This window comes from Oryctolagus cuniculus, chromosome 10 (genome assembly GCF_051225735.1).
Source record: "Oryctolagus cuniculus isolate XC-2025 breed Fujian yellow rabbit chromosome 10, ASM5122573v1, whole genome shotgun sequence".
Taxonomy (NCBI): domain Eukaryota; kingdom Metazoa; phylum Chordata; class Mammalia; order Lagomorpha; family Leporidae; genus Oryctolagus; species Oryctolagus cuniculus.
In genome coordinates, this window is record NC_142876.1 from 16504149 (window position 1) to 16525938 (window position 21790).

Genomic DNA, 21790 nt, shown 5'->3' on the forward strand with positions numbered 1-21790 from the left:
GCTGATTTCACAGAATTGGGAAGTATTTCTATTTCTTCAAATTCTAGATGTTGTGGAGAACTGTTATTTCCTTTCTTTTTTTTCTTTCATTTATTCTTCTATTTTTTTCTTTTCTTTTTTTTTTTTTTTTTTTGACAGGCAGAGTGGACAGTGAGAGAGAGAGACAGAGAGAACCTCTTTCTTAAATGTTTAGAATTTACAAGTGAAACACCTGAGAGTTGAAGTATTATTTGTGAGAAAGTTTTTAACTACAAATTTAATTTCTTTAGTAAACTTCTTCAAATATTCTGTCTTCAGTGAGTTTTGGTGACTGTCTTTTTTCAAATAGTGTTGTTCATAACATGTCTTCACAAACCTTTGAATTTAAGTAAAATATGTAGCGAGGTAACCTTGTTAACTCTTAATTTTGATACTTTGTTTTCTCCCTATCCATCAGGCTATAAGTCTTTCAATATTACTGATATTCTCAAAGGACTAATTTTTGTTTCACTGACTTTTCTCTATTGTTTTCTGTTGTTTGTATCATTTATGTATGTCCTCATCTTTATTATTTTCTTTCTTACACTTACTTCAGGTCTCACTTGGTTTTCTTTCTTAGGTAAAGCCTATCTTATTGATTTGATATCCTTCCTTGTAACTAACACAGACATATTAGTACTATAATTTTCCTTCTAACTACTGTTTTAGTTTTATCTCAAAGTTTGATATGTTTCACTTTCTTCTTGATTTAGTTCAAAATACTTCTTAGTTTCATTTTTGATTTGTTATTTAACTCATGAGTTTCCAACTAGTAGGGGATTTTCCATATCTTTGTTACTGACATATTTTATATAACTTAAAAGCTCTTAAATATTAAGTTGTATTTTATGGCCATGGTATAGTTTAGCTTAGTGACATACATATTTAAAAGTAATATAATTGGGGTTGGTGTTTAGTGTAGGGACTAAGCACCAGTTGGGATGCCCACATAATAGTGCTTGGTTTTCAATATCATTTGTACACCCAACTGACGCTTCCTGTTAACATGCACCTTGGGATGCAGCAGGTAATAGTTCATGTACATGGTTGCCTGCTATCTGTGAGGGAGACCTAGACTGAGTTCTCAGCTTCTTACTTTGCCCTGACCCAACCCTAGCCATTTCAGGCATTTGGGGAATAAATGAGCAGATGCAAGCTCTCTGTGTCAATCTGTCTCTCAGATATATAAATAATATTTTTAAAAATATGTATGTATTGGGGCCGGTGCTGTGGTACAGTGGGTTAACGCCCTGGCCTGAAGCACCAGCATCCCATATGGGCGCCAATTCGAGACCCAGCTGCTCCACTTCCTGTCCAGCTCTCTGCTATGGCCTGGGAAAGCAGTAGAAGATGGCCCAAGTCCTTGGGCCCCTGCACCCACGTGGGAGACCCGGAAGAAGCTCCTGGCTCCTGGCTTCGGATCAGTGCAGCTCCAGCCGTTGCGGCCATCTGGGGAGTGAACCATCAGATGGAAGACATTTCCCTCTCTCTTTGTGTAACTCTGACTTTCAAATACATAAATAAATCTTTAAAATAAATGTATGTATTGTGGTAGGGTGGTTTGATATAGCTAGGTTTAAATTTATCAAGTTGTTGTTTGTTTTCAATGTGTTCCATTTATTCTTTCCCCTCTTATTCTTCATCCTTTCAACTCATCTTCAAAACTGTTCTTTATTCAAAACATCTTCAAAACTATTCTTTATTCATTCTTTAATCATTTACTAAACTTGATTTACCTAAGCTATAATCATAGTATAATACATAGTATTATATAGTATAATACATAGTATACATAGTATAATACTGTAGTATCATATTTGTTACTAAACATTACTAATGTTTTTATGTAGTATATGTTCAGTAAAGCTACTATTTAGTAAAAAAATAAAGAGAAATATTTATTACATTTAATTCTTGCCAAATACATTACAGTAATTAAGTGAGTAATGGAACTGATAGCTCCCTTAGAGAGTATGTATTTTTGCTAAAAGATCAGTGGGAAATTTTATGAACCAAGAGACTAATCTTAATTTTAAAATGATGGCCTGACTTCCACATAACAAACTCCCTAGCATTTAAGTTTCTAAAGTACAAGATTTAGGGGCTGGCATTGTGGCACAGTGGGTAAAGCCACTGCCTGCAACACTGACGCCAGCATTCCACATGGGTGCTAGTTTGTGTCCCAGCTGCTCCACCTCTGGTCCAGCTCCTTGCTAATGGCCTAGAAGAAGCAATGGGATATGGCCATGTGTTTTGGTCCCTGCCAACCACTTGGGAGACTCAGATGAAGCTCTTGGCTCCTGGTTTTGGCCTAGCCCAGAGCTGGGCACTGCAGCAATCTGGGGACTGAACCACCAGATCAAAGATCTCTCTCTATCTCTCCCTCTCTCTAACACTTTCAAGATAAAGAAATAAATCTTCAAAAAAATATATAAAGTATAACATTCAAATTGATCATTAGCACAAAGAAGAGATATTCCAGATCTGAGAGATAATACTAAAACCATTCCTTTGGTTACAAGACTTTATCAGAAAAATAACAACGAAGTTTTAAAACTGGGCCCTCTTCACAGTCACAGCTCATATTATTCATTCAAAATTCTTCCTTAATTATTGTGTTTTCTACTTACCTAACATTTTAATTATTATAGTGTTATTGAGGAGGTTAAACAGGATTTATAAGTATACATTAACAAGTAAGTGCTTTATAGTGATAAAGTAGCATACTTTAGGAATACATGCAAATATGAGTGCATTACATAGTAATGGGGAGTTGTAGGAAGTTATATGGAAAGAATGAAAAGTCTTTATGTAGAAAGCTACGAGGAAAGATAAAAAGCCTTGTAAGCCAACAGAAAACTAGATCGAGTAGGCAAGACACCAGGTAACACTAGCCTTATAGAATTTTACCACATGTATAATTTTAAAAAAATTGTAAAGTAGATAAAAGGGAAATTAGGTAAATTAAAAAGTAAATAAATTACTGTTTTTTAAAAAGTAACTTTACCTGATCATCATTTTCATCTGAAAAGGTAATTGATGTAAGCTTGTAATTATTCTTCAATAAAAATTCATTGACTAAGAAGTTTAGAGCTCTCTTTTCAAGAGGTTTGATTGGCTCCTAGAAGCAAAATACAGACATAAGGAGAACCGTAAGTTTTCCTCCTTCTACATTTGTGCTACCAGTCAAAAACATTTTTAGATCTGTTATTTACCTACCTGAATTTCAGGACTTGATTTATAATTTTTTCGTTCCTGTAAAGGAACTTCATGTTCTGGTGGAAAAAAATATAAATAATACTTTACTATTTTATACTTTAACATATCTTAGCTACTTCTACATTGTCAAAGTAGAAAAAGTCTCAAAAAAGTTTTATGTACACCACCTGCAGCCTTTGTCAGGTTGGCTCGGAGGGCCTGAATGGTCTCCTTGGCTTTCCGTAGTTCAAACTCCAGGACTGGACAGGGATTTGGAATAAACACACACAGGCATCCAACCAAGAAAAGGGAAACAAAAATAAAAAAATAAAAAGCAAGGATGGGTATGAAAAAAAAATACAATTTGTATTGAAAACAGAAAGCATGCAATCTTTATGAAATTTGTGAACGCATGCAGCAGAGTTGATTTGCAAGCAAACTGGTGAATGTTTTCCATAGTTCTAATAGAATTCAGGGGACTATAATCAAACGTTCTAGCTGTCTGACAAAGGATAGTTCTACTTAAAAATAAATTCTATGGCATACTCTCATTTAGGCAAATAAAAATATTAGTAATCTGGATATTTCTGCTTCATACATTCTAGGCAAGAAAATATAATGAGATGTTTTCAGCTGACATAATTTTAGGAGAATCAATAAGAATTAGATGAAGTTCAAACAAGTATCCCTAAAACCTTGGGATTTTTTAAAAAGTTATATTTCAATGCATTGTTCAGAATATTAGAATCAGTATAGAAAATAGTGAATAGATCTTTGTTAAGATGTTAAGAAGGGAAATGGCTTAAGTATTTAACAAATGTTGGGATGCCTGTTAATTTTTCTTTAAACAAGCATATATTTTCTAAAAGCAAGCACAGATGTTGTTAAATAACAAAAAAAGGTTGCAAAGCTTTTTAGTTTTCATTTAAAGTCAAAGAGTAGAAATGGTTTCTTCTCATTTCTAAATAAAATAATTCTGAAGCAAATGATTATATGCATTTCTAAAAGTATAGTTATCTAAGGATATTAACTAAAATTATGTAAATTTTAAAAGCTTCAGGCCTGTGGCTTCAGTACCTCATATTGGTGCTGGTTCTTGTTCTGGCTACTCCAGAATGCTGATCCACCTCTCTGCTAATGTATCTGGAAAGGCAATGGAGGGTGGCCCAGGTACTTGGGCCCCTGTACCCACGTGGGAGACCTGGAGGAACCTCCTGGCTCCTAGCTTTGGTCTGGCCCAGCCCCTGTGGTTGCAGCCACTTGGGGAGTGAACCATCGGATAGAAGATTTCTTTCTGTCTCTCTCTCTCTCTCTCTCTCTCTGTAACTTTCAAATAGATGAATAAATCTTTAAAAATTTTTTTTTCAAGTTTCTCATAACTCTTCAAATAGGATTGATCTTGTTAACAATTATTAACAAAGCTCAAAGATTTCTCATAGTCTCATATTCTGGTTATAAGATAAACATGTATACTGAGGAACTATTTTAATACACTCATAAAACATTTCATCATGAGAAAGATATAACTACATGTATCTTATCTGGGAAATTTTCTTAAAATTTACATTGTGCCAAACAAAAAGCAAGCTTAGAGTTGGTTAAAAAAGACATCTTTATTAAATGAAGCTCTGGGAAGCTTAAATGATCCTTGCCACAAACTAATATTAAAAATTATAGTAGTGAAATAGTTCTGCATAAAAACCAGGAAATTTAAGCTTTTACCTTAAAGATGTATTTTTTTTTCTGATTGATTATAAGTTGAAAAATGAAGATGTCAAATGAGATGTTATCAGAGACAACAAAGATATAAAAATATGGAAAAATTAGGATTCACGCAGTTTGCATATTTTCAATAAAAACTTAAGATGTCATTGAATACAACTAGTACATGAAGGCCAATTATTTTGATGCACAGAATTTAACTGCAGCAATACAGAAGCACAAATAAAAATCAGATGACATTGTATGCTAAAATATGCTTTTTGGTAGTCAGCAATGCTGATCTGCAAACATTTCTGTGCAACAAAGTTATAAAATTTTCCCTAAAACTTACACTTCTGGAAATTCAGAGTTTATATTAAAGACTATACACATTCAGTGTGTAAGGCAAGTACGGAAAAGGTTTAAATAGCATGTTGGTTTATTTTTTCTTTTTTAAATTTCAGAACTTGAAGTAGTTGATTTTGATCTGAAAATATCTAACTGTACCTTAAATAAAATTAGTATACAATTTATGCTTTCAAATGACTTGAAATTTACTGACATATTACAGAACAATTGCAGATCAGAAATGCCCTATACCACAATGATAGAAATATGAAAAAATGAAAGGGAAAACTGGTTAAAACACAAACCAGGAAAAACTCAAAATTCAATTGGTGAAGGTTCAGATGACAAAGAGCAAAACACTGAAAGATTAAGGCACAGAAAGCCAGAAAAACCCATGTCAGACGGCAAGAATTCATATTTTTATGCACATATACATATATATTGCCAAATTTTATTAAGACATTACCAGCACTTGGAAAAGATAGTGCCTATCAAAATGAATTCACTCTGCTGCATGTTTCTTGATATACAACAAAGATTTTAAAAGACAAAGGCATTTCTTTGATGCTCTATTAAGGCACAGTATGATCAAGTAACTTCAGTTATGTGAGAAAGAGTTTTACAAGAAAGGTCCTTTAATAGCAGTGTTGTATTTAAGCACATAGGAATTTGCGTTAATTAAAACATTGCATTAAAGCCCCAAATTAATTACCCTGTAAAATGATACACTGAACTAAATAACTTCAAAGTTTTTTCAAATATTATGATTCTTCTAAAAAATATTTGATGACATTATGTGTATTAAAAAAAATGCTGCAGGAACCAACAACCAACAATCAACCTATTCATTCTACTTGCCCAACTCCACTGAATGCAATTTTACTAGAACTAATGTAATAATTCCGAAGATGTAGGTGTATATCAATATTGCCAATTAACCAAAATAATCAATGATTAAATCAGTACAAGTAACTCCAGATTAGCTGAATTATTTCCCCACTATATCACAAGCCCCAACTGTTGGCGGCCACCTAGCCAACCCAAAAATTTTTAACTTGATCCTATCTAAATGAATATAATCATTTTACTTTCAAATCTGGTCCTCTTTCTGCAATTTCTCTCCACAAATGGCATAACACCCAGATGGACAAATAGGAATGCTGGAAATTACTCTTCATTTATCTCTTGCCCTCACCTTCACATAAATTCAATGTCCAAGTCATACTTATTCCAATCTTTTAGTAACTCCCTAAATAATCAGTTATCTCAGCTGTCTCTGTAATTGTCATAGTTTACACCTTTCTGAGTTCTCACATAAGTAACTATAAAAACCTACAACCATTTTTAAAGGCTCTGAAAAATCCAGCAGAAAACTGATTTTCTAAACTTATCTAGCTGTACAATTCTCTTTTCTCTCAAAATTTTTTTTCCTGCTAAACTAATATTGTTGAGAAATATACTTTAGGAAACGGTAATCTAAATGAAAAAAAAAACACTAAAATCTAAAAAAGCTTAATGGCTATTTAAATTATTTCTATTTGTAACTTAACTACCCATCACAATGCTGCAATTTTTTCCCTTTGAGACTAATTTCATTTCATGGTAATAAGTGCAGGAAAACATTTTCAAAATGTTACCTGTCTTCCTTAAAACCTTGTTGGAACATATATCCTATTTTAAATTCTACAAAGACATAAAATGAAATTTAGATAAGGTTCAAAACAAGGAACTCAAAAGGCATGGTTCATAGGAAGTAGATATTGTGTCTGGGAAGAAATATATAATAAGATATTTAATCTGGAGAAAGGGCTGGATATGGATGTTACCAGGTCACTATCTATCTATAGAGTGAGAGGGTACCAATGCTGCTTGTTATCCAGGGGACAGAAGCAGAAGTCTGAAAGCCATTTTAGAATGTCTGCTAGATTATGGTAGGTTATTAAAGGCTTCATACTGTCTTAACTATTGATCGTTGTTCCTAGAACAACATAATACCTAGAATACAGAGTAAGCGTTCAACAAATATTTGCTTAGTGAATGGACATTCCAATACTTCATGCCATGTGATAAATCTGAAATATTAACTGATCTTTCTAGCATTAAAGAGTGTCTTTCCTTACAATTTGGAAAGCATAGTTTTTGTAGTTCTCTATATCCCAGCAGAGTCAAACTGTAAATTAGAGAAGTAATAGAGTAACAGAGATAAAGGATTCAAGAGTTTTGATGCTAAATGATAGATCTTGTGCACTGGAAATAAGAATATAGGTGGTTCTAAAATTATTAATAGGTTCTTGTCACTATTTCCAAAGCACTGAACATGTATTTGTTTATAGACACATTTCAAAACAGATTCCTTGAGGGCAGAAATGTTATGTACTTCATATTACTTACCTACTACTTAATACAATGCCTAACACACACAAAGCAGATACTTAAAATGCCTAAAATTAATTAACTAATGGCAATTTCAACATTTAGAATATGGATGCCTCTTGTTACCTTTATCTTTTAAGCCTTTTAACGAAAGAGAAAAAAATCAGTCAAAGCTTATTAATCTGCTACTACTTAGACTGCTTTTATATGAAAGTGTATAATTCATAAGGAAAATAGGGAAATAGAAAATGTCTAAAATATAAAGCTTTTAGAATTTTACTTCTTTGAAAACAGCTTATGTTGAAATAGGCTGTACAAGAAAGACACGATTCTGCAATCCACATGAATGCACAGATAGATAAGAGCTACAGCCTCATACTAAGAAGCAGCATTGTGGACTCTGGAATAAAAACCCTATGTGTTGACACTACTGGGTAAATTTCACAACCTGGTAAGCCTCAACTTTCTAGTTTACAAAACAAGGATCTTATGACTTCTTACAATAACATGGAGTATTATTAATAAGATTAAAAAAGTTTTATGCCAAGCACCTAACATAGATTCTAGGGCAGAGAACATGTTGAAGAAATAATTGTTTATCTAGAGATTCCTTCCTCTTTGAAGGATAATCCATAAAGACTTGAGAAAATAACTAGATTTTGAAATCCAGGAGAGCAGGGGCAAACACAGTCTCCATCTCATAAACAACAGCTGATTAAAGGTTGTAGAAATCCTACATTTGCCTGTTGGGACAATGGACTCATGATCTTTGCTATCCACAGACTTCTATCTAACAGCGGCACAGGAAAATGGCAAAAGAGATTTTTGTTCTTTCTTAGATGCCCCTTCATTCTTGGTGAGGTTTATATGTGACCCAATGACAGATGACACAAAAAGTTAAGTTTTTTGGATTATTAGTCTTTGTTAAGCTTTTAAGTTACTACCAATGGTTAGCAAAAGGAGTTAAAATCTGTTTGGAAATGGGGATTATGAATAAGTGAAATCTTTTTGTGATGTTTCATCTACATACTCACACATGTGATTCAACAACACTATAATACAAAAGCACTAAGAGACTGAAAGCTATTCTCCTGGGGAACCGATATTCTTCCTTTTTCCCAATGAATATGAAAGAAACCATGTATTCATAAATGAGCAAATAATACTAATTAAAAGTTACTTTCTCTCTCCAAAGGTAGAGACATAGCAAATTCTTGAATTATATATATTTATATGCTTTTTACATATTAAGTATATAAAACTATTAAAATGTAAAGTTAAAACTATCACATATTTAATATATTTCACTTTTAGTTGTTCAAGCCTGTGGGCTATCCAGACTTACTGCTCTTTATTCACTGACTATCACAAACTGGATCAGAAGGAGAATATAAACATTTTCACTTTGAGTCTTAATAAAAAGTCAGAAATAAAAACGTCATGTAAACAGTTAAATCTGGTCAGAAAAATTTCTAATTTCTTCTTTTCTACTAATATTGCCAAGAATAATTACAGACTGTTCCAAATAATTAAATTATTAATTTAAGCTATCAAGAATTTGCTTTTACATCAATATTTTTCCCTAATTGAGAGTACAAAATATCTAAATAATGAGAATAATGATGAACCTCTTAAATTTGACTCAATTAAGTTTTGAAAAGGAAATTAAAGGAAAGAACATAATTATGTGGCTAATTTCTAGATAGGCATTACTTTCTAAATGTAATAATTAGTACAATAAAATCATACAAAACAATATATTTATTTAGTCCCTAAATAAATACTATATATTTAATATATAACATATCTAATGATATGTATCATTGTTACTTTTTTTTTTTTTTTTAACAGGCAGAGTGGACAGTGAGAGAGAGACAGAGACAGAGAGAAAGGTCTTCCTTTACTGTTGGTTCACCCTCCAATGGCCACTGCGGCCGGTGCACCACGCTGATCCAAAGCCAGGAGCCAGGTGCTTGTCCTGGTCTCCCATGCGGGTGCAGGGCCCAAGCACCTGGGCCATTCTCCACTGCACTCCTGGGCCACAGCAGAGAGCTGGCCTGGAAGAGGGGCAACCGGGACAGAATCCAGTGCCCCGACCGGGACTAGAACCCGGTGTGCTGGCGCCGCAGGCAGAGGATTAGCCTATTGAGCCGCGGTGCCAGCCGTCATTGTTACTTAATAAGTGGTATAATTGGTAGGATAAATAAGTTCTAAAATTACTCAAATAATTTCCATTTGATTTGCTAATTTTTAGATGTTAGTGATGTGACTTGCTGTTTTGATACAATTGTCAATAAATGATGCTTATGAGTAACCATGATTTGAAACCAGTCAAATGAAACTCTTCCAGTAACTTCCCCATTAAATTGATAATGCTACTGTTTGCACTGCTAAATCCTCACTCAGCTTTTGTTGAACTAAAAACAATTACAAATTTCCTCTACTCATAACACTGAAAATTTTAAATATTCAATCTCTATTATCAAGCAAGAAATGAATGTCATATTGGAATGTCATTTTTAATTACATCAAAACTTGGTCCTTCATGCCAAGAAGCAGCATATGGTATACTCAACTGTAGGCTTTGTTGCTAAGTTATCTGGATTGAATCCTAGCTCTGCTACTGATGCCTTACATAATGTCTCTGCATGTCTTCATTTCTTAAGGAGGGAAGTATGATGGATTTTACCACCGAATGAATCAATACACATTTAGAGTATTAAGAATGGAGCAGGTGCTAATAAAAACTAGCAATTGTTTTTATTCATAATGACCATAGCAAGTAAGTATTTGGTAGGCTTTAGAAAACTTGCTCTAGTAAATGGAAGAATAGAGTTGGTCAAAATAGAAATCCACATATGGGTATGACCCCATGATGCCCTCTCAAGTTCAATGTCCCATATGGCATCCCTCTTGTTCTAATATCCACCATTCTAAGGAGCTCAACATAAACTAATTGATGTCTGACTGCCTTTCTTATCTCTCTCAGAGCCAAGTCTATGAAAACTATAACTGCAATGCACTCAAGAATGACTTCAATTGCAGGTAGCCATGCTTCTGAGGTAACAGAAAGGTACTAGATATTTACACCTAAGGAGCCAGGGCTGTTACACTGGTGAATGTGAGGGTAGACCTCCAGCAGGTTCCAGGTGGGCTCTTTTAGTATAGATAGAACACAGGGTACAAATTGGTGCTCTCAAGTACCTACAGTCCAATAGTGATGGGGGTGGGGAATAATGTACCAAGTATTATCTTCTATTTTCTGGGTTATAGGAAGTTTCTGGAAACATACTTTGATGGCTGGAGAGCTCCCAGGGAACACAGGCAAAGTTTTCTTCAGTAACCAGAATAGAACAATTTCAACCAATTTTTAACAATCATTAGAGCTGTACTGATAAACATACCTGAATATCAGCCCTGGTTTGGAGGATTAAGGAATAAGGCTAAGCTTAACTTTGTACTAACAAAATGACTAACTTAAGCTTATATTACAACTGGTTGCTTGTAAATGGCTATTAATAAGCAGAACTCAGCAAACTGTAAGTGAATACAAGCAGAACCTGAAATTCACAACACCACTGGAAGAGGAAGTTGGGGTATCCCCAACATAATAAATTAGTAATTAGTAACAATACATTAGTAATATAATTTTGTATCTAATGGTAAGTTACATTAATATACTAAAAATTATAGAAAGAAGAGAATCCCTCAAGCCATTTCATTATTACTGGAAAGTAAAACATTTAAATCTATATCCATAATCTTACTCACCTGCCACTCTCTCATCTGTTTCCCTGTTACCATCATCTGAGTATCTTGCAAAGTCTAAAGAATCAAGAGTACTGATGCTCCCAGCTCGATCTGAAATTAAAAAAAAAATTAAAGAAATAGATCTTTATTTAACTGCCAAAATAACAGATGGGAATGAAAATACCTATCAATATTTCCAGTTAATAAAAGCATGAATTCTAGTGAAACCAAAAACTAAAGTAGAAATGATCAAACCAATTAAATTATTTTAAAATAATAACAAGAAAAAAGATTTAGAAGAAAATTAACAGAGTCTCTGTGGCACAATAATAAAAGGTCTAATAGATGCAGAATTGAAGTCAGCAACAGATAAGGTAAGAAGTAGATCGGTTACAAAATCAAGAAGGACAGAGAACACTAAAGACAATAAATAAAGTGAACAGAAACTTAGGTGTATCATATTCAAATTCCTAAAAACCAAAAAACAAAATATTAAACACAGATAGGTAAAAATACCTTTATATAAGAAGCAATGATTTGAGTGACTGCTGATTTCTTCTAAAAACATGAAACCAAAAACATCCAAAATGGGAAGGTAGAAGTATAACTATTTCTATTCAAAGGTGACAGGCTTTTGTATATAAGACACTAACCCAAAAATGGATCAAAGACCTAAATATACAACCTGATACCATCAAATTATTAGAGAACATTGGGGAAACCCTGCAAGACATTGGCATAGGCAATGGAAAAGGCCTCAGAAGCACAGGCAATCAAAGCCAAAATTGACAAATGGGATTACATTAAGCTGAGAAGCTTCTGCACTACAAAAGAAACACTCAATAAAGAGAAAAGGCAACCAACAGAATGGGAGAAATTATTTGCAAACTATCCAACTGATAAAGGATTAATATCCAGAATCTATAAGAGCTCAAGAAACTTGACAACAAAACAAACAATCCAGTTAAGAAATGATCAAAGGACTGAAATAGGTATTTTTCAAAAGTAATTCAAATGGCCAACAGACACAGGAAAAAATGCTCAGGATCACTAGGCATCAGGGAAATGCAAACCAAAACCACAATAAGGGTTCACCTCACCCCAATTAGAATGGCTCTCATACAGAAATCCACAAACAAATGCTGGTGAGGACGTGGAGAAAAAGGTACCCTAATCCACCGATGGTGGGAAACTAAACTGATACAGTCACTGTGAAAGACAGTATGAAATCTTAATTCTAGTGAAATCTAGACCCATCAAATGAACCAGCCATCCCACTCCTGGGAATTTGCCCAAAGGAAATGAAATCAGTATATGAAGGAGTGATCTGTACCCCCATGTTTATTGCAGTTCAATTCACAGTAGCTAAGATATGGAATCAACCCAGATGTGCACCAATTGAAGGCTGGATAAAGAAATTATGGTATATTCTATGGAATACTACACAACAGTAAAACAAAAAAAAAAATGAAATCCTGTCATTTGCAAAAATATGGATGCAACTGGAAGCCATTATACTTCATGAAATAAGCCAGTCCCCAAAAGGCAAATACCATATATTCACCTTGATCTCTGGTAACTAATAGAGCATCTGAAAGATAATCTATAGAAGTGATATTCACACTTTGAGATGTGATAACTTTGAACAGCTCTTGTCTTGACTGTTGAGGAACAGTTTTTCTTTTTTTCATTCTTCATACTGTTTGTTGAAACTTTACTTAGTGTAGGGTTAATCGTATGAGTATAAAGTTAACTGAAAACAGATCTTTGTATAAAGTATGATTGGAATAGGAAAGGGAGGAGAATGAAGGGAGGGGGTATGGGTGCAAGGGAGCACAGCGTGAGAAGAATTGCTGTTTCTAAATTTGTATATATGAAAAGCATAAAATTTGTATACCTTAAATTAAAGTTTTCTAGGTTAAAAAGTGATTCATGCCTTAACCAAATAAATAAATAAATAAACTAAAAAATCTACTAAAAATAATTAGGCTCAATAAAAGAGCATTTCAGAGCTGCAGAAAATGATCAATACACAAAAAACTATCAGCTTTTGATACACTATCAATGATCATTCCAAAAGGAAAATTAAGAAAAGTTTCATTTTCAATAACGTCAGAAGAAAATACTTAAGAATATAATTAATGAAAATGGTTAAAACTTATATAATAAAAACTGGTAAGACACTGTTGAAAGAAATTAAAGATGATCTAAATAAATGTTAAGGCATCCCGAGCTCAAGGATTAGAAGAGCTATAACAGGATGACAATATTCTACAATCAACCTTTAGAGTCAATGCAATCTCTATCAAAAATTCTAGTTGATTTTTTTTCTTTTTTGTGCAGAAATTTAGAACTTGATTCTAAAACTGATATGGAAACCAAAAAGTCCAATAGTCAAAATAATCTTCAAAAACAATAGGATGGAAGACCATACTTCTTGATTTTAAAGTTAATGCAAAGCCGCAGGAATCAAGATAGGACGAAATTGGCATATATATATATATATGTGTGTGTGTGTGTGTGTGTGTGTAATAGAATTGAGAATCCAGATATTAGACCTTACATTTGTTTGTTTTTTACCAAAGGTATGAGAATACCTCAATGTAGAAAATAAGTTTTTTCAAGAGAAGTGGAAATGTATGTTCACACACACACACAAAAAAATGTTTATGAATATTCATTAGCAGTTTTATTCATAATGGTGACAAAGTACAAACAAACCAAATGTTCATCAATAGATGAATCAATAAAATGTGTAATAGCTATACTATGAATTATGATTCTGCCATAAAAAGGGAGTTTAGTATACATGCATGGCATAACACAGGTGAACCTAGAAAACATGCTAATTTAAAGAAGCCAGACACAAAGTCATATGTTTGTACATAGTGACCTTTCACACGAAATGTACAGAATAGATGAATCCACAGGGATAGAAAGTAGATTACTGTTTTCCTGGAGCTGGGGGTTGGGGATGAATGTGGTATCTGTTAGTGGGTAAGAGATTCGCTTTGGGGGTTATGAATACGTTCTTCAGTAGATTTGGTGATGGACACATAATTCTGTAAGTATACTGAAAAACACTGAGTTGTGCACTCTAAATGGGTGAATTTTAAGGTAGTTAAAATTTATCTCAAGAAAGCTATCATTAAAAATCATGGAACAATATCTTTAGAGTGCAATGAGAAAAAAAAAAACAACAACCCTGCATTCCAAATTCAATATCCAGGAAAAAATATCCTTTCAAAATGACAAAAATATTATATGTCAGATCAAATTCTAAAGCACAGGAAAAGGGAAAATCAATGTATGAAAACACCTCAACTCATTAACCTGTGCTGTGGTTTGTTCTGTTTCTATCCAGAGAAGCATTTAATTTCTCTGCAGTTTAAGCATATATATTAAGTAGTAACTTGCTATCTACTTAAGTTTTAAGACAGCATAAATAAATGGGCTGAAAAGAGCCAGCATTGTGGCTACTGTGTTAAGCTGCTGCCTGTAACACTGGCATCTCTAGGGAAGCTTGTTTGAATTCTGGCTGCTCCACTTCCAAAACAGCTCCCTGCTAATGGCCTGGGAAAAGCAGAGGAAGATGGCCCATGAACTTGGGCTGCTGAACCCACTATGGGAGACCTGAATGAAGACTGGCTCCTGGCTTCATCCTGTCCTGGCCCAGTCCTGGCCATTGAGGCCATCTGGGGAGTAAAGTAGCAGATGGGAGATCTCTCTTTAATCTCTCTGTCTCCCACTCTCTCTGTAACTCTGCCTTTCAAATAAATAAAATAATTCTTTAAAAAAATGGTTAAAAAAGCACAAATGGGCTGAACCTAGGAACTCAGCAATTTCTAACAACACAAGTGAATCTTAAATGCTCTATGCTAAAATAAAGACATCTCATATGACTACCTAAAATTTAATTTATATGAAGTTTTTGGAACAGGAAATAGAAACTTATGGTAGAAAAATTAATGTTTATTGTAGTGAAGGGGTGGGAATTGACTGAGAAGAAACATGAGGGTACTCCAGAGTAATTGTAACGTTCTATATATTACAGGAGTTTGGGTAATCTTCTCAAATAACTTAAAAAAAAGTTTTACTTTCTTTAAATTTTACCTCAACAAAAGAAAAAAACAATCGTAAAGCAGTGAGGTTTAACTAACGATATGAATGTTAAAGTATTTAGGGGAAAAATATAGTGCTATCTATAAATTGATGTGAAATGCATAAAAAATAAGATAGATTATTGAATGGAGAGAAATTTGGAAAGTTGTATAGACAAGGAGATAAAGCCAACACAGGAAAATATTAATTGTAGAACCTAGGCAGTGGGTATGAAATTCTTTCAACTTCTTTGTAAGCTTTTAACCTTTTTTACTTGAGAAGCAGAAAGAGGGAGAAAGAGAGATGGAGCTCCTATCTACTGGTTCACTTCTCAAATGCCAGCAATGGCTATGCCTATGCTGGACTAGACGCCAGGAGCCCCCATGTGGGTCGAAGGGATCTAACTACCAGAGCCAGCATCTGCTGCCTCCCAGTGTCTGCACTTACAGGGAGCTGGAAACAGGAATCAGAACTAGAATCAAACCCAGGCCCTCAGACAAGGGATGCAGGTGTTTTAACCTGTGTCTTAAGTGCTAGGCCAAATGCCCACCCCAGTTTTGAACTTTTCATAAAAAATGCAGAACAAAAATAGGCTAACACTGATCAAGATCCATTAATAACAAACCTCGTAATGCTAAAATAAAAAAAAAGTTATTACTTATTGACTTAAAAATTTTCCATTTATCTACTGTTTGAAACTGAAGGAAAGCTAGGCAGTGAGTCTCTAAGAGAAAGGAAATACATTACACAATATAGTAGAATTAAAAAAAACTTAATCTAACCACTTTTCTTCAATGTTTTTTATATTATACAATAAGGGATGTTTATTTCCAATAAAAGAATTAAACATATATTATAAATAAATGTAAAAAAAAGTACATAAAAAACTACATAAGCCATCAGAATTCCCATAAAATTGGGAAATAACATCTGCATATCATTAGCTTTTCCCCTTGAACTTCTAAATTTTTTTTGAACTTTTTCCCATGTCTAAGTGTACATTTTCCTGTAAAAATAGAAGGAACCTATACATAAAACTTTATATCTAGCTTTTTTAAAAAAATTTTATTTATTTATTTGACAGGTAGAGTTACAGACAGTGCAAGAGAGATAGAAAGGTCTTCCTTCCATTGGTTCACTCTCCAAATGGCCACAACCACTGGAGCTGTGCCGATCCGAAGCCAGGAGCCAGGTGCTTCTTCCTGGTCTCCCATGAGGGTGCAGGGGCTCAAGCACTTGGACCATCTTCTACTGATATCCCAGGCCACAGCAGAGAGCTGGACTGAAGAGGAGCAACCGTGACTAGAACCAGCACCCATATTGGATGCCGGCCCCATATATCTAGCTTTTAAAAAATAAAGCTTTATAGAGTGAGGGTTTGCCATTTTATTAAGGTTATTTATACTTATAGCTAAACTGCTTCCCAAAATAAGTAAACATAGCAGGTTGAATTCCACCAGCAATGTATACAATGCCATTTTGTAAATGTTTAGTATTATTTTTAATCTTAATTTAACATATTTTAAAATTATACTCATTTAATTATCCATATCTGTGATTTCTAAAAAGCTTAAACATTTTTTGAAAAATTATTGGTTATCTACTTTTTTGGATGTGTGAATAAAATTTTTAGTTTTTTTAAAAACATTTATTTATTTATTTGAAGGGCAGTTACAGAGAGACAGAGAGACCTTCCTAGGAAGACCTTCCTCTCTCTCTCTCTCTCTCTCTCACTGTCCACTCTGCCTGTAAAAAAAAAAAAAAAAAAAAAAAAAAAAAAAAAAAAAAGAATGGTTCTAAGATTAAAGTCTGAAAAGAGATCACATAAAGATATTTCAAAAAGTTTGTGAAGAAAATGGAATTAAAAGATAGCCTTATTTTGGTGCAAAAAAATTTGAAATCCAGTTATAGTTTTTTTTTTTTTTTCACAATTTTCCATGAACTTTTTGAAGTATTTTTGTATATGGCTACTTTAAAATGTGAAAGCTAAAAGGAATATAATTAACTATAAATTTTCTGCTTTGGAAGAAATATAAAATGGCATTCAACAGTTGATGAATATTTTCTTTTATGTGAGCAGTATATTTATGAATGCCAGAGTAAAACCACAAAGGTACTCTGCCTCCTACAACTCAGTCATTTTTGAAATTATTTGAAATGGCTACAACTATAGTAACCTTGGTGATAAAGACAGGAAGGACTTGATAACGCTTAACAGTCATGTTAGATCTGAGGAAAAGGGCTAATATCTGAATACAAAAGGATCTAGACATCCTAACAACAACAAAAAAGTCAAAAGATACTTTTTTACTTTTGTCAATTAGAAAACATTTGTTTTCTGGTCCTCAATTCTTCTGCAAAGGTAGGGCTCATCTTTCTCTGGTTGTTAGGCTGAAAATATTTGAGAGCTGGAAGTAAGTTTATACAGTTTACCCCCCCTCCCCCCATTTTTACAGATAAGAAAACTGAAGCTATGAATTTATCCAATTAACATTACTAACCCCTAGTGAGGAGTATAACGAATAAAGTAAGATTTACTCCTCGTCGACTTAAAACTTATACTCCATTGGAATTTTTTAACTCCTATACACAGATAACAAGAATATAGTCCAACCATTTTATATTAAAGATGAAAAACTTCATCTGTGACCAAGCTAGGAGTAGAATTCAAATCTCCCAGGTTGCAGCCCACTGTCTTTGCCTGTTTCTCATATTACACAAGAAAGCTAAACTTCAAAGCCAAAAGATTTAAACTTGGAATACCTAAATGCTGAAACTTTACTGACAAACTATTGATTTAAATTAAAATTTTTATAACTTCAGATGATTTTAACATATGAAAGGCTGTTATGTAAAGATGATGATTACTATTAATAATGATAATTATTGGAGCTGGAATGGTGGCAGAGTAGGTTAATCCTCCACATGCGGCGTTGGCATCCCATATGGGCACCAGTTCTAGTCCTGGCTGCTCCACTTCTGAACCAGCTCTCTGCTATGGCCTGGGAAAGCAGTGGAGGATGGCCCAAGTGCTTAGGCGCCTGCCTCCACGTGGGAGGCCAGGAAGAAGCTCCTGGATCCTGGCTTCGGATCGGCATAGTTCCGGCCGTAGCGGCCATTTGGGGGTTGAACCAATGGAAGGAAGACCTTTCTCTCTGTTTCTCTCTCTCACTGTCTGTAACTCTACCTGTTAAATAAATAAAATCTTTTAAAAATTAATTATTATTAACATTCTTTTGACCATGTATTCTGTGCCAGATACTTTACACAGATAACCTTTAACCTTCATCAGTTTCATGCAGGAGGAATCATCGATTACCATCTGCATTTTATAAAAAAGGACAGACTATCCCAAGTTTACAACTAGGGAATAGCAAAATAGAAATATGAACTCAAGCTCATTCCAAACCATTATTTCTCTTGAATAATATATAAGAACACCCAAGTCTGATATCTTGGATTCTAGGTATACTGTAAATGGCGTAAGAGCAGTTTTGACTCAATCTTACTCAAGTAGAGTTGAGAAAATAGACTGTAGAGAAAAAGGCTACTTTTGAAAAGGAAATATTCTGAACTTAAAAATTTATAGGACATTACTATAAATTCATAGGATACTACTGCCTGAACATCATTTTTATAACATAAATTAAGCATATACTGAAAGATGTTATGTCAAGCACAATATCAAGTACTGGTGATATACATACAAAACACAGTGTAATTCCTATAATCATACTAAATAAGCATTTACAGGGGCAATGTGGGGTAGTGGGTAGGGCCGCCGCCTGTAGTCTGGCATCCCATATGGGTGCCAGTTGAAGACCCGGCTGCTCCACTTCCAATCCAGCTCTCTGCTATGGCCTGGGAAAGCAGTGGAAGATAGTGGAAGATGGCCCAAGTCCTTGGGCCCCTGCACCCGTGTGGGAGACCAAGAAGAAGCTCCAGGCTCCTGGCTTCGGATGGGCACAGCTCCGGCCATTGTAGCCAATTGGAGAGTGAACTAGTGGATGGAAGACCTCTCTCTCTCTCTCTCTCTCTCTTTCTCTCCCTCTCTGCCTCTCTTCTCTCTGTGTAACGCTTTCAAATAAATAAATCTTAAAAAAAATTATAAATTGCCTATCTGATTTGTCCTACATGTGAAAGAGGATATAAGCACACAAGATGTATGAGTATCACAGTAAAATCTTAAAAATTAAAAATCTAGTCAGCTAAAATATTAACACACAAAAATTTCAGTAATTTTGTTAATTAGAAACAAATGTAAATTTACAACACACATAATTAATTTCCATTAGTGGACAACACACACACAAAAATACATGTTCAGAAAATTTAGGTTCTTAGAGATCACCATGGGCAGCAGAAGCTTCAAGGAAAGGAAGGAACATGAACAGGAATGTCTTTAAGGTTGCACAGTATATGAAAAAAAGAACAGGAGGAACATAGGACAAACATTCCAAGAAAAGGAAAACCCAATGTACAAAGATAGCAACTGCCAGTCACCAGTTCAGGAAATAAAAATAAAAATGTCCCTATTTAAGGGACATGAGGAAACAATGTGAATAAAGGTTTTACATACAGAAAATAAAGATTAAAAGGCAGCAAGGAGTAAAATTATGGGGAAAATTTTATTAGATACATCCATAATAAAATATCTTAGTTATTTTTATCATATACTATAGGCAATAGTGAAAAATTCTAATCAGTTTTATAAATTCATTTTTCTGAAATATATAATTTCATAATTTTAAAAAGGATTGGAAAAAGTTGCTTTGGACAGACAGAACTAATTTTTTAAAGTTTTAGCTGAAGTGAAATTAATGAATCGCTTTTAAAATCAAATAAGGGTATGGATGGAGGAAGAGATTAAAGCCATAAAATAAGGCTAAAAAGCTGATGGATGGTCCAGATGTGAGGTAGAGGTATAAAGGTAAAGAGGCACACAGGCACATAACTGAGAGATGGCTGGAAATAACATTGAAAGCTTGAGGACCTCAGCTACCTTATCCACCTACAACAGGAACAACTGGTTTCAAAAACAATGAACATCATTTCTGAATGCTGAGGTTTTTAAGAGGTGAGAAACGCTGAAGACGGTTCCACCCTGGTTGCGACTGTGTTCTACTTCTTGAGTCTTAGTCATGCTCTGTGACTAGGCCAGCATAAAGCTTCAAGACTGAAAAAGCACGGTGCTTGAAAAGTTTTGGCTTTCAGGGCACTTCAGCTGTTTCAATTAGTGAAGTTCAACTGGTAAACTCTATGAAAACATTCCAAAATCAGAAAAACTCTGAAATCTAACTCACTTCTGGTCCTGGGCTTTTGGACAAGGAATGCTCAAGCTATACAAGTTAGCTTGGCCTTGTTAGATGATTTCATTCAGAGCAGCTGATGACGATATTCAGCTCTCAGTTGAGGCATACCTGATCCTGTGTATGGCCTAGTTATCCTATAATCACATACATGATGTGAATGCCCTGGTGCTAAATAAGTTTAATGTTGCATAGTGTACCACCTTTAGGAAAATATATTTTAAACAGATAATTCACCTCTGCCTTAGTGAGGTGCTATAGCTTGTCACACTATTTTTTAAATGATTAATTTTGTATTATCTGATCTACCATCTATGTTAAGACTCGCAATTCTCAGTAGATAGGACTATTCTGAATGAGTTATTAAGATTCCTTCTCTAATCATAAACAAATAATCTGAAAGCTTTTGCTGAGCTGTGTTTTGAGGCAGACAAAAAGGCAGTAGTTGTTGCATAATGTAAAGAGTACTGACTTTGAAGTCATATATATAAGAATTCTGGTCCCGCCACCTAGGAAACTATATGAGGTAAAAAAAAAAAAAAAAAGGCATACAAAGCAAAAGGTGTCCACTCCTATCTGTCAACCAGCAATCCTTCTCTGTAAAAATCATCACTGTTTAGATTCTTCTGTATGTATCCTTTGATATATGTGAGGCACATGTAAATTTGTTCTAATTAACCAATCTCCTATTGATGGACATTTAAGTTTAGTCTTTATTATCTTTGCTTGTAATAGTTATTCAAAAACTTGAGATCACTTGTTTTCATGCAAATGTCTATAAAAATCCTAGAAATTGAGTGGGAAGCAAAAAAGATGCATATTTCTAGAATGTGACAGATATTACAAATTATCCTCAATAGAGAATCTCATCAACACTGCATGAGTACAAATGTTGCCTTCCAACCTCTGTGTTAAACATACTTTAGTCAAAATTACCCTCTGTAGAAAATACTCCTTATAGAAACAAATCTGTTAGGGACTCTCCAGTGAGA

The 21790-nt window shown here is 34.1% G+C and overlaps 1 protein-coding gene across 16 annotated transcripts in view; it reads right to left on the bottom strand.

Annotated features, from left to right (window-relative positions):
- Positions 1 to 21790, bottom strand: part of RELCH (RAB11 binding and LisH domain, coiled-coil and HEAT repeat containing) — a 129381-nt gene that overhangs the window by 97663 nt on the left and 9928 nt on the right. For 14 of the 16 annotated variants that reach the window (XR_011379300.2, XR_011379301.2, XR_016213901.1 and 11 more), the window contains exons 2-5: positions 11410 to 11499; positions 3405 to 3476; positions 3238 to 3293; positions 3026 to 3139 (exon numbers count right to left, since the gene is read on the bottom strand). Coding sequence is in view for 12 of the 16 variants with exons in the window: in XM_008261433.5 (XP_008259655.4) it covers positions 3026 to 3139; positions 3238 to 3293; positions 3405 to 3476; positions 11410 to 11499 (332 nt within the window). In the remaining 4 variants the exon portion in view is untranslated. The remainder of the gene's footprint in view (positions 1 to 3025; positions 3140 to 3237; positions 3294 to 3404; positions 3477 to 11409; positions 11500 to 21790) is intronic. The other 2 variants (XM_002713624.6, XM_089305013.1) reach the window with 1 other exon arrangement.